This window comes from Phalacrocorax carbo, chromosome 16 (assembly GCF_963921805.1).
Source record: "Phalacrocorax carbo chromosome 16, bPhaCar2.1, whole genome shotgun sequence".
NCBI classification, from domain to species: Eukaryota; Metazoa; Chordata; class Aves; order Suliformes; family Phalacrocoracidae; genus Phalacrocorax; species Phalacrocorax carbo.
The window spans coordinates 9454230-9467885 of record NC_087528.1 but is presented as its reverse complement, the minus strand read 5'-3'; the positions used below and the strand labels follow the sequence as shown (position 1 = coordinate 9467885).

The 13656-nt window shown below is 64.0% G+C and overlaps 1 protein-coding gene across 1 annotated transcript; it reads right to left on the bottom strand.

Annotated features, from left to right (window-relative positions):
• Positions 1-9486: 9486 nt before the first annotated feature.
• SOCS3 (suppressor of cytokine signaling 3) lies at positions 9487-11917 on the bottom strand. The gene is made up of 2 exons (XM_064467226.1): positions 11831-11917; positions 9487-11393 (listed from the first exon to the last, which is right to left on the bottom strand). Exon 2 carries the CDS (start codon positions 11324-11326, stop codon positions 10697-10699), a length of 630 nt encoding a protein of 209 aa, XP_064323296.1. The 5' UTR covers positions 11327-11393; positions 11831-11917; the 3' UTR covers positions 9487-10696.
• Between the last annotated feature and the right edge of the window lie 1739 nt (positions 11918-13656).

Here is a 13656-nt window from a genome sequence, read left to right as displayed (position 1 = left end):
GCCAGCAGCCGGCTGTTTGCTCTCCTCACCTGCGGGACTCTTTGTTTGGGGAACCGGCACAGCCCGTCCCCCCACACCATGCTTGCCACGGTGCAGCTACTGCGGCCGCAGCCTGGGCTGGGGCTCACTTTCATTCACAGGGGCTCCTGCTGCTTTCATCTGCCTGGTGCGTTTGCCTAAGCTCCCTCACCTCTCCCGTGTGCCAACCACCGTGTCCCCCTGCTCTGTCCCCAGGGCGGGTCCCAGCGTGCCAGCAGAGCCCCCCAGGGGGAGTGGGCTGGTTGGGCAGCAGAGGCTTTGAGTGAAGGAGGGGGGTGTGGGGCTGGGCTCAGGTCTGCCCTGGCCATGGGGAACGGTAGGGCTGAGGCTCTGTGGAGGCCCTCACAGGGGTGACATGGGATGAGCCTGTGCAGGCAGGGGCTGCAGCGGGATGCTGGAGAGAGTGGGGCCATGCTGTGCGCACAGCTGGAGCAGACGCTGGGCCCTGGCGGGCTGGGCTGGGTGTGGGGCAGGGTCAGCCCCCTCTCCAGCAGCCCCCTTTACTGCAAAGCTGCCAGGAGAGCAATGAGGCTGTGCTGGGCGGCTGGCCTGGGGAAGAGCTGCCAGTCTAAAAGGTGATGTTTCAGTTCCTGCTCTGAGTGTGCTTCCCCCCTTATCAAGAAACCCCTCTGCTCTCGCTCTGAAAGAAAGTTTCTGCAGCGTGTGGAAACCGAGAGAAACCCCAGCCCTGGCAAGGCCCCACCAACTGGCTCGGCTCCTGTGGGGTCACTGCTGGCTGCCAGGAAAGCCCCCAGGCTCCAGCATCCTCCCTGTGTCCCCTCCAGCTGTAGCCTGGCCGTGGGGCTGCAGCAGCCCATGCCAGGGCAGCCCCTGGGCTGTTGGTGTCCCACCCCAGGTCAGCAGTGTCCCCTTGCAGTGACCCCACAGCAGGATAGCACCAGGATGGGCAGGGGCAGTGGGGGAGTTCCTGCCAGGAGCTGCCCCTCCATCCATGGCCACACGGCTCCACTCCATCAACATCCTCCACTCTGCTCCTGACAGTCGGGGGTGCTGCCAGTGGGATGTGCCTGGTCAGGGCAGAGGGAAGATGCTGCTGCTGAGGTGATGTGCCCACTGTGACTGGGATCCACCACTTCCCCTCTGTCGGCACCTGCTTGTGGGTGCAAGCACAGCTGGTGGCTCTGAACCGCAGCCAACTGCTGCAGTGACAGCCCGCCAGCAGCCACCGACCTGCGGTGCTGAGCACAGGTGGCACCATCAAGCCCATGGTCCCACAGGGACCTGCTTATGGCTGGGGCAGCCATGCAGCTCTGTGGGTGGGTATAGCCATGCCATGCTGGGAACCTGGGCTCATCCTGGCCGTGTCACCAGCTCTGGTGGCTCCCAGAGCCCACTCCTCACTGTGGGCAGGGACCGTCCCATCGGGATGCCTGTGCCTGTGCCCCTTGGCAGCTGCTGTGGCTGCGGGGCCAAGGCTGGGAACAGGAACCCTGGCGGGAGGTTGTGCAAGGAGGAGGGACCCGCACGGCCGGGAGGGCACGGCGGCCTCAGCCCTTGGCTGTGTCGAAATTCCATGCGCTTACAGAAAAGCCCCCGGGCAGAATTCCTGACAGGGGTGATTCATCCCCCACTGGAAGCAATGACTTTGCCTCTCCAGTAAACCCTCTTCAGCCCAGCAGACAAAAGGAGCAGTGAGTGATGGTACGCCCTCGACACTACCAGCACCCGCTGTGGGGTGGCAGGGCTGCCCTGAGCCCCACGGGCAGCACTGGTGGTACCGGGCCAGCTGAGGAGGGCTGGGGGCTCTGGGGCTGAGAACTGCTGGGCGCCAAGCATGGAACAGGCTCCCTGGCTCCCCTCCCTGCAGGGGCCTCCCCTGCTCTGGCTGCTACTGGAACCCTGTACAGGCCAGTGCCTCGTCCAGGTGCTTTGGGGGGACCGTCCCCCACCGGCGGGGGCATGCAGGACGGCCCTTTCCAGGAAGCGTGTGCGAGGGCAGCCAGGCTGCAGAGTTCCCGACAGCAGCTCTGGTTTTAATAACAGCAAATCAATGGATGCCCGATTCCGGCCAGAGCAAACTCCTGCGCTTCCTATCCTGGCCTCCCTGGCGGTGGCTTCCCTGCAGGGCAGAAACGACCAGGATGGAAGCCCTAACCCTGGTGACTGCACGTGTGTTTCCAAGTGCCAATGGCCCACGCCTGGCTGCCCTGCCTGCTTCACCCCACCCCGGCGTGCTGCCTGCACCCCAGCCTGCACTGTGCGGGGAGGGGATGGGAGGGGAGCTCGGGGGTCCTCACTGCCCCTGCCCAGTCCTGGGCTGTGTCCACCCCCGGCACCCAGTGCAGGTGCTGCTGGCGGGGCTGCTCCCTGGCTGGGCATCCCAGCTGCTCCTGGTTGCTCGCCTCCCCCAGCCCTGTGCCGTGATTCACCCCCCCTTCCCCGCGGGGTTTGCACAAACCTCCCTGCTCTCTTTGTGCTTGTTTTGAGAACAGATTAGTCATGGCTTTTAGCTGGCTTCCAGCAAACTGCACAACAGCACCATGGAAAAACGAGAACAGTGAAGTGATGACTCAGCAGGGCTCACACTCCCATCCCTTGGGTGCCAACTGTCCCCTGCTCCTGCGCAGCCCCATCCACCAGTGGGGACCACCCGGTGGATGGGGCAGCTGGGCCACGGTGGGCGGGCAATGCGAGGAAGGAGAGCCTGGGGGAAGCGCCTGCCTGGAAGCGGCAATGGGTGATCAGGGGCTGGGGAGATGCTGGCTGGGCTGGATGCTGGGTTACCAGGGCTTACAGGCCCTTGAGTGCAGCCTCAGCCCTGTCCTTGAGCCACCTCCTGTGCCAAGTGAGCGGGGGCTCCCCTCCACCTTGCTGGCACCTTGCTGCCCCAAGCCCTCCACACCACTCATTGCCTGGAGCATCCTGCTGCTGGCAGCTGCAGCTCAGCGCCCCAGCAAGGCTTCATGGGTGCAGGGGCTGCCATGGGGTGCGGAGAGGCTGTCGGGTCCCTGCCAGGTGACAGCTCGGCTCCCTGGAGCCACGGGGCTGGTGATCCCCAGTCCTGCTGGACTTGGCAGGCATTCCTAGGCACTGGGGTTGTCCTGACCAGCACCTGTGCGCTGGGGCTGTGCCGGTGACAGGAACTCCTGGGGCGGGCCCTTACCGTACTTCACACCTTGCTCTGCAGCCCTTTATTGCCCTGCCTTGGCTGGCTGCCCGGCGGCACGGCACACTGCCAAGTCTCCGTGCCAGGTGGCTTATTGTGATCCCGTGGCACTGGACACCAGCTGGTGTCGGCTGCCAAGGATGAACAATATAATTGCTGGAATTACAGTAAAGCGCTCCCATTCCCACTCGTTAAATGCTAATATGGGGCCCTTGGGTCTTCTAGGCAACAGCTGTTCCACCTATGCCCTCTGCCAGCCACACGTCCCATCCTTGCCCAGCACGCTGCTGCCTCTGCCCATCACCCCCAGGCTGCCCGGCACAGGCCAGAGCTGCTCTCTGCTGAAGGACCCTGGGAGCTGTGGGACTGACACAGCCCACCAGGCTTGTGGGGATCTTTGGGACCCCGGCATTGTGCACTGGTGGGGAGGGGGCAGGCAGGCAGGGCCACACTAGGAGACTGGGAGCAGCAGCACCAGCCATGTGGATACAGGGTCCCATGTCCCGGAGCCCTGTCCCCAGCTGCATGTGCAGCACCACCACTGCCTGCTCCTGTGCCGGGGCCGAGGCCAGGGCTGATGCGAAGCCAAGGGATGCTCCAGGGCTAGGGTTTGGCACCTGCCCACGGCTGCTCTGCCAGGGTCATCCAAGGACTCTGCACTGTGCTGGGCAAGCACACCCAAGACAGCTGGCAGCCTGCTGCCCGGAGCACCCACAGGGACCTCCCGTGACGTGCCATCGGCATGCCCATGCCCAGCAGTGACCACAGCCAGTGGCAGCCTCCTTGCTGCTCCCTGCAAATGCAGGTGCAAGTGCAGCATGGGCCCAGGCCAGGGTCACTGGTGGGGAGCGAGAGAGGGCTGATCCCAGGGAAGGAGCAGGATGGGTTCTGCCTGTGTACCAGCACCCTCAGCCCACCCCAGACACAGCCCTACACACATGGGGATGGCACAGGCGGCACTTGGTAGTGGGCCCTCTGGCACCAGCACAGGGGCAGGTCTGGGGCTGCAGGACATGGCCCACTGCCGTCTGCCCACCCAGCAGCCCCAGCAGTGCCGGTGCTGGGCTGCAGTTCCCTCTGCCTTGGCCATGTCTCCAGCTGCAGGATGGGGCGGGAGGGCCTGCGGCTGCCATTGCCACAGCAACGCAGCTTTGTTTGAAACCTTCCTCTGAAATGTCAAGACTTTCTTCGGGCTCCAGCTGCTGCTGCCAGGATGAAAACTTCCTCCCAGGCTGTGGAAATGCACCGGGGGGGTGTGTGTGTTTCCACACTGAACATCCGCCTCTGTGTGGGCAGCAAGACCTCTGCCCCACACCATGGCCAGTGGTCGCAGGACCAAGCCCCAGGCAGTTGCTGGAGTGAGCAGGGGCAGGCAGGGGCTGTGGGGCAGCGGGAGAGGCTGAGAGGCTGCTACCTTGCGGGGTCCTATGGGGTGGGTAAAGGGTCTGCGTCTTTCAAGGCTTGGGGTGCTGCTGGCTGGTAGGGCAGCAGGACCCCTGGCCTGACCGGTGGGTAAGGTGGAGTGGTGAGATGGGCAAGCTGGGTGGAGGGGGACTAGGGCACAGTGCAGCCTGGCGTGGAGCTGCTGATGGAAGGAGTGAGGAATCCACAGCTGCTGGCTCCCTCTGAGCTGACTGCTGGTCTGGCTGGAGAAGCAACAACAGAGAGGGGTTTCCATGGGGACGTACACAGGCCTCTGGGCTCGTCTGCATCCCAAAATACACCCTGGCCTGGGCATGGGGGTCCTACTGCTGCCCCATGCTCCCTGACTGCTCTCAGCCCTGCCTGGGCTGGGAAGAGCCAGGGGCCAAGCCAGGCACATGATGAAGGAGCCCTGCGGCTCCCCTGGCCAGCAAGGCTGTGCCTCCTCTGCACTAGCAATGGGGTGGGCCCCAGCAGGGCCAGGGACCTTGTGCCACACCACAGAGCTGTGCTGTGTGCACCTGCCCAGGGCAGAGGGGCAAGACGAGGGGATGCTGTGGGACCATGGGCCTCCTGTGGGCCCCAGGGATGTCAAGCTGCATGGCTGTGCAGCCCCGCTCCTCCTCCAGTGCAGGGAGCTATCACCTGTCCCAAGCCCACAGCCAGGGCAGCCAGCACCAGTTCTGGGCTGTGCCACAGAGCCTGAGCTCGTGCTTCCTGGCAGCATGCTGGGGAGCAGATGTCTCAGTCCCTGTTCTCAGCCGTCCCCATGTCCATGGCCCGCAGAGGAATTGCCACGTACGGAGCAGGTGGTGCCATTTACAGTAAGCCCCCGGCTGCTGCGCAGCCCTTTCCTGCATCCTACTGGGAAACGCGGCAGTGGATGTGGGAATGTCCTGGCGCTGTGGAGCCGAGGCAGGAGGAAGTGCGTGAGGGGTGTGCCGCGGGGTCAGGGTGTTTGCAGTGAGCTCCCTGCCTGGTTCTGCTGCCCCGGCGGCTGCCAGTGCTGCCGCTCACTGCTACCTTCCTCGGGGCGACCGCCAGTTCTCCGGTGCAAGGACAGGAGAGGCTGTTGAGTGACTGGTCCCTTGGGTGATGGCCCAGCCAGCCCAGGGGGATACCCCTAGGGTGCCCCATGCAGCACCACCTCCCTCCTGCTGTGGGCTGTGTGTTGTGCCCAGTCCTATGGGCTCTCTCGGATGGGCCAGCATGGGGCTGGCATCTGCACCACAGCTTGTCCTGCCTGTGCATCCTGCCTGGAGGGAGCTGGTGTGGCCCAGGTGGGACAAGAATGCTCCAAGCAGGAAGGTCCCCCTCCTGCCACGGCCACTGCTCCCACGAGGGAATGGGGCTGCTCTCTGTGCACTGTAGGCAGGCTACTGGTCCCAATGTGGGGTTGGGGTACCCTCATGGTCTGTCCTGCTCCCCAGGGATGGCCTCTGGCTGTGCCTGGCTGGGCTTTGCTGTGCAGTTGGGGTACCCGCAGCAGAGCCGCAGTGCCTGGCCGAGCCCTGCCAGCTGCCATGCTGCCTGCCCTGCCGGAGGCTGTCTGCCCGTGGCAACTGTAGGCTGCAGTTGTTTCCTGTTTTTGGGTCTGCAGATGCTGGTATGCAGCAGAGTAGGTTTCCTGCACCCCCTGACCCCACAGGATTTGGGTTTGCCATCCCAGTGGACACTTCCTTCTCGTGCCAGTAACAAGCTGGCAGTGTGGTGGGAAGCGTTGGTGGCTGCCCCACACCCCTCTGGGGAAGCCAGGCTGGGGCAGGGCAGGGGTTTCCAGGGACAGCAGGGCAGCTGCTTGTCCCTGTGCAGCCACCCTCCTGTGCCGCAGCACCTCGGTGGGCTCTTGTGTGGCACGGTTTGCTCTTGCCCTGCTCCGCACAGCCACCATCACGGCATGGAGGAGGTGGTGGCACCGGACACACGCTGTGCTTACAGCTGCAGTGAGTTCGGCTGGTTTTCAGCCTGTGGCTCCCACACTGCCTGGAGAGGTGCGTGAGCCAGGATGACTCCCCACCCGGGAAGCGGCTGGGAACAGGCCAGGCCCTGCAGCTCTGTGCCGCAGGCTGGTGTGGTGGGACACCTGGTTGGTGCAGGGGGCTGTAGTTGCCTAAAAGTGCCCTGGGCAGAACAGGGCCAGTGCTGGTTTGTCCAGCTAAGCCCAGATGTGCCAGGTTTGGGTTGTTCATCCTCAGAGCAGGTGGAGCAGAACTGCTGGCCGACCCGTCCCGTCCGGTCCTGTCCCTGCTGGTGCAGGCTGAGCCCCAGCACAGAGGAAAGTCACGGATGGCTTCAGCCTCCAGCTGTATGCTGCCTGACCAGCACAGGGAGGACAGGGCCTGGGGCCGCTGCCTGGTAGGGTGCTGTGCTGGTGCTGGTGCCTGTGCCGGTGCCTGGTCCACCCCATGGCTGGTGCGGCACAGTGAGGAGACTGGGCGCTCTGCTCAGCTGCTGGGCTGCCCAGCTTGGCTGACTGTGGCCATCTCTCTGCTTGCTGCTGACTGGTCCTCAGGCTGCCCCAAGTCCCTCTCTGGGGATGCCAGCTGATTTCCCAAGTACTCCCAGCCAGGCAGCTGGGAGCTGGGGTCTCAGGGTGAGCGGGGCTGTGGTGTTCTCTTCTTGGTCTCGGCTTGGTGGGCAACCTCGCTGCACCTGCCGGGTGCCCAGCCCCAGGAGACGTGGGGTGAAGGGATCTGCAGGACCATGGTGTTCCAGTCCCACTCCTGGCCCCCTGCACTCATGCCCCATTTCCCATCTGGCTCCCCACACCACCACGCAGGCACAGGGTCTAATCACCGCCAGGAACGCCTTCCTCATCCAGGAAGCCTCTGCGGGGGTGAGCTCAGCCAGCCCTGGCCGTGGGGCAGAGGGGAACTGGCTGCCCATGACACGCTTGATTGGCCGCTTACGAAATGCGGGGCCAAGTCCGCTTGGCTTTTCTGGGGAAGGCAAGAGGTTTGTGAAACCTTCAGCAGGGATTTGCCCGTCGGCTGCTGCGTCACCACTGCCGTGAGGTTGGGTTTATTCCAAGAAACCCGTGGGGCTGGTGAAGTTCCCGGACTCTCGGCTCAGCAGTGGGCTGCAGCACTGCCGCAGCCTGAGTGGGAGGAGAGGACCCTGAACAGTGGTGCAGGTGCCCAGGGCCCTCTGGGAAGCGGCGAAGCCAGGGCCATTCCCACAGTGATGGGAGGGCTGGGGTCTGACCGGGGGTGTCAGGCAGGGCTGCTGCAGGCAGCCTGGCCACCCTCCCCAGAGGGCAGCTCTGGCCCACCATGGGGTGCTGTGAGCCCCCTCACTCTGCCACAGAAGGCTGGGGGTGCTCAGCCCTCCCAAGACCCCAGTTCTCCATCCACTGCTGTGCCTTGTTCTGCCCAAAAGCTGTGATGCTTCAGGTCCCTCCCCAGGGATTGCAAGTGCCACAGGTGTGATGCTCCCCACTGGGTGGGGGCTGCTCTGCGCCGTGGCACAGCTCCCACCCCATTCTCTGGCACAGGACTGGGACTCACCGGTGCTGCTGGGAGCCCTGACGTCGGGGATGTGCCTCGGCAGGGCCTGGCGGGCGGCCATCCGTGCGCATGGACATTCCTCGCATAGCTCTGGCGGGTGCCCGGGCAGGCTGCACGGTGCTTCCTGGCAGCCCGCGAGTCACAGCTCTGGAGAGCAGCACCAAAATAGTCACTGGGACCGTGCTGTGCCTGCAGCCCGAGCAGACACAATCGCCATCCATCTGCTCTGGGGTGATTCCCAAGGGAAACCTTTTCCCAGCAGCTGGGGTTCCCCAGGTGGGAACACCGTGCACAACACTCAACACAATGCCCCTGGTGCAGGGCTGAGGGTGCTGTGCAGGTGCTGGAGGGGCTGTGAAGCACAGGGCACAGCCTGCTCCTTGCTGCTGGGGGCTTGGCAGGCTTGCAGGGAGCCACCCCCTCCCAGAAGTTTCCCCTACATGCCCCTGCACACAGCTCTCCAGCTGGGCATCACCCTCCCCTCTGGCCAGCCGGAGCTATGGGTTTATTCCCATGCCTCATTCACACCCTCCAGCCAGTGCCTCCACGGGAGGCAAGGTTAAGGGCCAGGTGCTCCTGGGGGCTGGAGACCCCTGGGGGAAATCCTCTCCCTCCTCTTCTTCGGACAGCTGCTCTGGGCCAGGCCACAGTCTGGACAGCCCTGATGGCCCAGGGCCAGAGCTTTCAGCGCTCTGCCATTGGGGTGAGCATGTCCTCGGCCTCCCTACTTATCCGTCTCTGCCTTCCTGCTTACCCCCCCCTCCCCTGAGCCTGCTGTGCTTGCAGCAGAAGCACCACAAATCCATTTCTAACCCTGTGCCTTTTGGTGCCCTGTTCCCACAACTCTTCACTCTTCATCATGCACCACCTCCACCTTCCCCTCCCAAACGTGGGCTGGGGGCACGCTGGGAGGCAGGACAGACTCATTGCAGAGGGCAGCATGTCACTGCACGAGCACTATGGAGCAGGTCTGTGCTTGGGGCTGTACCATGGGCCAGCCTTAGCCACCAACTCAGCTCCTCTGTGCCCAGGACAATGGGCCATGCCCTGGGGGCCAGGGACAGTTTGCAGCTGCAGCATGTGCCTGGAGCTGGGAGCAGGTCCTGTTCCCACAGCGCCTCACGGCTTGGCCCAGCCAGCAGAGCGATGTCATGGGGCTCAGACATACCTGAGTGCTTGGACAGTGCTTACGCACACCGGGCTGTGAGTCACCGTGGTGGGATCACCCTGCATGGAGAGCGGCTCCAAGAAGCCAGTACTTACGTGGTGTAAACACCATCCTGGTGTCGCAGTGAGCGGCTGGGGAGGGACGTGTATCATGTCAAGGGGCCTGAGCGGCCTCAGGGGTGAAGGGGAGGAAACAAACCAGATCTGGGGTTTTTAATTAAAAAATAGTGCTCTTTATTATAAATTATGGAAACATTTCCTTTCTGAATATAAATATAAATATGTGCAAAGTTTCATCTGAGTTTTGTTTTGGTTGAATTTTCAAGCATGGTTTTGCTCAGCCCTCGAGGCTGGAGGTGAAGATGGAATCTTTATAAAAGACAGTGATTCACGTTGGCCTGTAAACATCCCTTAGGTTAAAAAAAAAAATAGAAAAAAAAAAAAGCCAGAAAAAACCCAACCGCTTCTCCAAGCGGACGCAAAGCACTTGCGAGATGATGCGCTCCAGGGGATACTCCCACCACATTCCTGTGGAAATCAGTGTCCCCACGGAGCAGCATGGCCAGGACCTGCAGGGAATGGCCAGGCAGAGGTGGGGTGTAACACTCAGGAGTAACGGTCCAGCGGCAACACCGGGTCCCCGGGGCGCTCCTTTCAGATGTCGTCGTGCGGGACTCTCAGCAGTGTCAGGACACGCTGTTTCCCCTCTGGCTTCACAGGACGTCACTGGGACCGTTAACATGCAGTGTCACCAAACGATGTGCAGTAACCCAGACCACAGGGCAGGGAGAATATTAAGGCTTAGTCCCCTGGTAAATGGCAACGGGGGGAAAAAAGGCAGCGACCTCCAAGTCTGGGGCCTGGTGTGAAAGGAGCTTCCACCCACAAGGAGGCAGCAAGAGGTAAAGTACAGTAATGGGCAAAAAACACTTTCCCCTTAAAACTGAGGAAAAGCGATCAGGCACTAGCTGGACCCCAGTACTTTCCATTCTCTGGTGGCAGAAGGGGGCTCTTGCCAGGACAACCCTAGGTGTGGTCCCACCATGGCAGCGGGGATGCGTCTGCCAGGGCGCATGTCCCCCCATGCCATGGGTGCTGTCCTGGCTGCCACAGCCCCCGGAGGCTTTGCCAATGGGCTTTACCCGCCCGTGACGGGCCTCCACACTGGACGCACTGTAACATCCACAGTCTGACCAGAGCAGTCTCCTTCCCCATGGAGAAGGGGTGTCACGCTTCCTCGGGGAGGTCCCTCCAGCACCAAGGGCACGAGGCTGTGCTGGCCACAGCCCTAGGCCCACCACAGCTCGCACAGTCCCCCTCCTCTCCTTCCCAGAGGCAGAGGCTTGGCGTGCCCTGCGAGTCCTTGCGCTGGTGGGGTGTTGTGCCTGTCCCCTGCTCTTGTGCTTGTAGCGTGTAACCTCGCTCCGCCGGCCCCTTACAGGGGGGCATCGTACTGGTCTAGGAACTCCTTGATGGGAGCTGGCAGCTGAGTCATCTTCTCATAGGAGTCCAGGTGCCCATTGACGGTCTTGCGGCAGAGGTGCTGCAGGGTGGAGACGCTGGAGGAGAGTGGGCGGCTCAGCACTAGGGGTATCTTCTCACCACCTGAGTAGATGTAGTAGGTGCGCTTGGGGTGCAGGGTCCCTCCTGGCTGCTCGGGGACAGTGCAGGGCGCAGGTGGCATGTAGTGATGTACCAGCTTGAGCACGCAGTCGAAGCGGGGCACGGGCTGGCTGCTGCGAGGGTCACTCTGCAAGGAGAAACTGCCGCCCTCGCACTGAATGCGCAGGTTCTTGGTGCCCGACTCTGTCTTGACACTGAGGGTGAAGAAGTGCCGCTGGTCTGAGCTGTCCCTGATGAGGAAGGTGCCAGCTGGCTCGGCGCTCAGCAGCAGGTTGGCCTCACCGCCCGTCACTGTGCTCCAGTAGAAGCCGCTCTCCTGCAGCTTGCGCACGGTGTTCACCACCAGCTGGTACTCACTCTTGGAGCTGAACGTCTTGAGGCGCAGGCTGGTGTCGAGGGGGCGGCTCATCCCGGTGGCGGGGAACTTGCTGTGGGTGACCATGGCGCAGGGAGCCAGCTTTGCGTGCTCGGGGTGCTGCTGCCAGGAGCAGCTGCTGCTACACCATCACCTGCGGCAGAGACGGCAGTGAGCCACGGCACTCCCGGTCCCCGGCTCTCCCTTCCCGGGGGGCACCGGCATCCCCGGTCTCGAGCTATCGCCCTCCCCCGCGGGGCACCGGCATCCCCTGACCCCGGCTATTGCTCTGCTGGGGCGCACCGGCATTCCCGGCTATTCGGCTCCCTGGGGAGCACCGGCATCCCCACTCCCCGGCTGTCCTCTCGCACCGGCTCCGGTGGCCCTCGGCTATCTCCCTCCCGGGGGGGGGGGGGGGGGAGGGGAGGGAGAAACCGGCATCCCCGGTCCCGGGCTATCCCCTCCCGGGTGGAGGGAATCGGCATCCCCGGTCCCGGGCTATCCCTCCCCGCGGGACGCACCGGTCTTCGTCTTCGTCTCCCCCTCCCGGTGCCCGTGCCCATCCCCGTCCCGCCGCAGGCAGCTCCGTACCTGGGGCGCGGGTGCCGATGCCGGTCTCGGCGGCGGCGGGTGCCGATGCGTGGCGGCTGAACAGCGGCGGCGGAGCTGCCGGGGCCGCCCGGGGAGGCCTCTTATAGCGGGCGCAGAGCCCGCCCTCGGGTTCCTGGAACTGCGCGGCTTCTTGTAACGCTCCCCGGCGCCCTCCCGCCGCCCCGCCCGGCCCGGCCCGCCTCGGCGCGCCGCCAGCCACCGCCGGCCCATTCCGGGCAGCGCGGCCGCCCCCTCCCGCTCCCCTTCATGCTCTTTCCTTCTAAGAAGATGAGAGTCCCGGCCGCGGCCCCCTCCACCCTCCTGGCTCCTCTCCCCACCGGGGGAACCGGGTCCAGCCAGGCCGGGTTCCCCTGAGCCGGAGCATGGGGATCAGGGCAGCCCCGGGGCCGCTGTGCCCCCCGACCCCCGCCGCCCCGGGCAGAGCGGCCACAGTCCCCCGGGACCGTGGGACACCCTCACTGGGGTGGGAGTCCTGCCCGCGAGTGGCCCCTGGGGAGGGTGATAGCTGGGGATGCCGGTGCCCTGGGAAGGCACTGCGAAGCCCCCTACGTCTACTGGGGGGCACCCAGACCCCATCCAGGCAGAGATGTGGGACAAGGTGTGGGCCCACCCTGCCGAGATGGTTCGGGCCCAGCTGGTGGGGTACACTGGAGGGGGGGGCTGCGCATGCAGTGTGGAGGCAGATCCAGTGTCCCTACATCACCAGCCTTTTTTTCAAGTACAATGTGCCAGGTTGCTGCCAGCCTTGGCTGCACTTCCCAGGAGACCTGTGGGGAAGAAACCTCTCCTCGATCTACACATCTAGGGGCATTAAGGGGCAAATCCTCTCCCGAGGCTGTGCCTGGGGGCTCCCAGGAGCTAGCCAGGTCAGCAGCGGTGCGGTCACCCTGCCTGCAGCCCCACTCCTGGGCAGCCATGCCCCACGAGGGTGGCCAGGGACGGTGGTGGCTCTGATGGTGCCTGTGGCTGGTGGCTGGGGACAGTGCTGGCTCCGGGAGCCCTGGGATGCTCCATGCGGTTGGTGCTTTGGCACCCAGCACAGCAGAGGCCAAGGCGCCCGTCTGCAAAGTCGTCGCGGGCTGGTGGGGAGCCACTGTGAAGCCGAGAAGCTGGGGCCCTCCTTCCCCTGGCTGAGTGCCCCCTGTGCGGGTGCGGCGGGGCTCTGTCCCGAAGGGATTTCCTCACCCCTTTGCCCTGGCTCGGGTCTGGCAGCCAGAGCCAGCAGCCACGGTGCCAGTGCCCTGGGAGAAGATAGTGCCTGGCCTGGCAGAGCAGGCAGCGAGTGGAGCTGAGGAGGGGGACCAGGACCCCTCCTTCCCCACCTGGTTTCTCTGCATTTTCGTTTGGCGATTGTCAATTTCGACCTCGAAAACAAACCAGACTTTGTCAGTGGATTTTATTTTAAATAGTTTAATTTGCCCTGGAGGAGCTGCCGCCGCCGCTGCTGCCTCTGCCAGTCAGGAATAAACACAAGAAGAGCAGTTCTGGGAAGTGAGGCTGCGGTGAACCAGCTGGTCTGAAATGCAAACGAGCTCTGGAGCTCTGCCTGAGGTAGGAGTGGTGAAACACAGGGGAAGGGACGGGGAGGGGAGCGGGGCGGGAGGCTCCGGCCGGGGGAACGAGGCCGGGAGGGACTCCCATACCCCCCTACCCGCTCCCCAAGGGACGGGCTTCCCGCAGCCGGGGCTGGGCAGTAGAAACGCGGTTTTGCCGGTCACAGCGGTTGCACCCGCGCCCCCGTCCCCCCCTCCCCGTCCCCCCTCGTCGGTCCGCCTCGCCCTGCCCGGTGTGGGAAGGCACGGCGG

Bases quoted from the DNA above. Each gene is read 5' to 3' on its own strand.
- SOCS3 (XM_064467226.1), bottom strand. From the start codon at position 11,326: ATGGTCACCCACAGCAAGTTCCCCGCCACCGGGATGAGCCGCCCCCTC.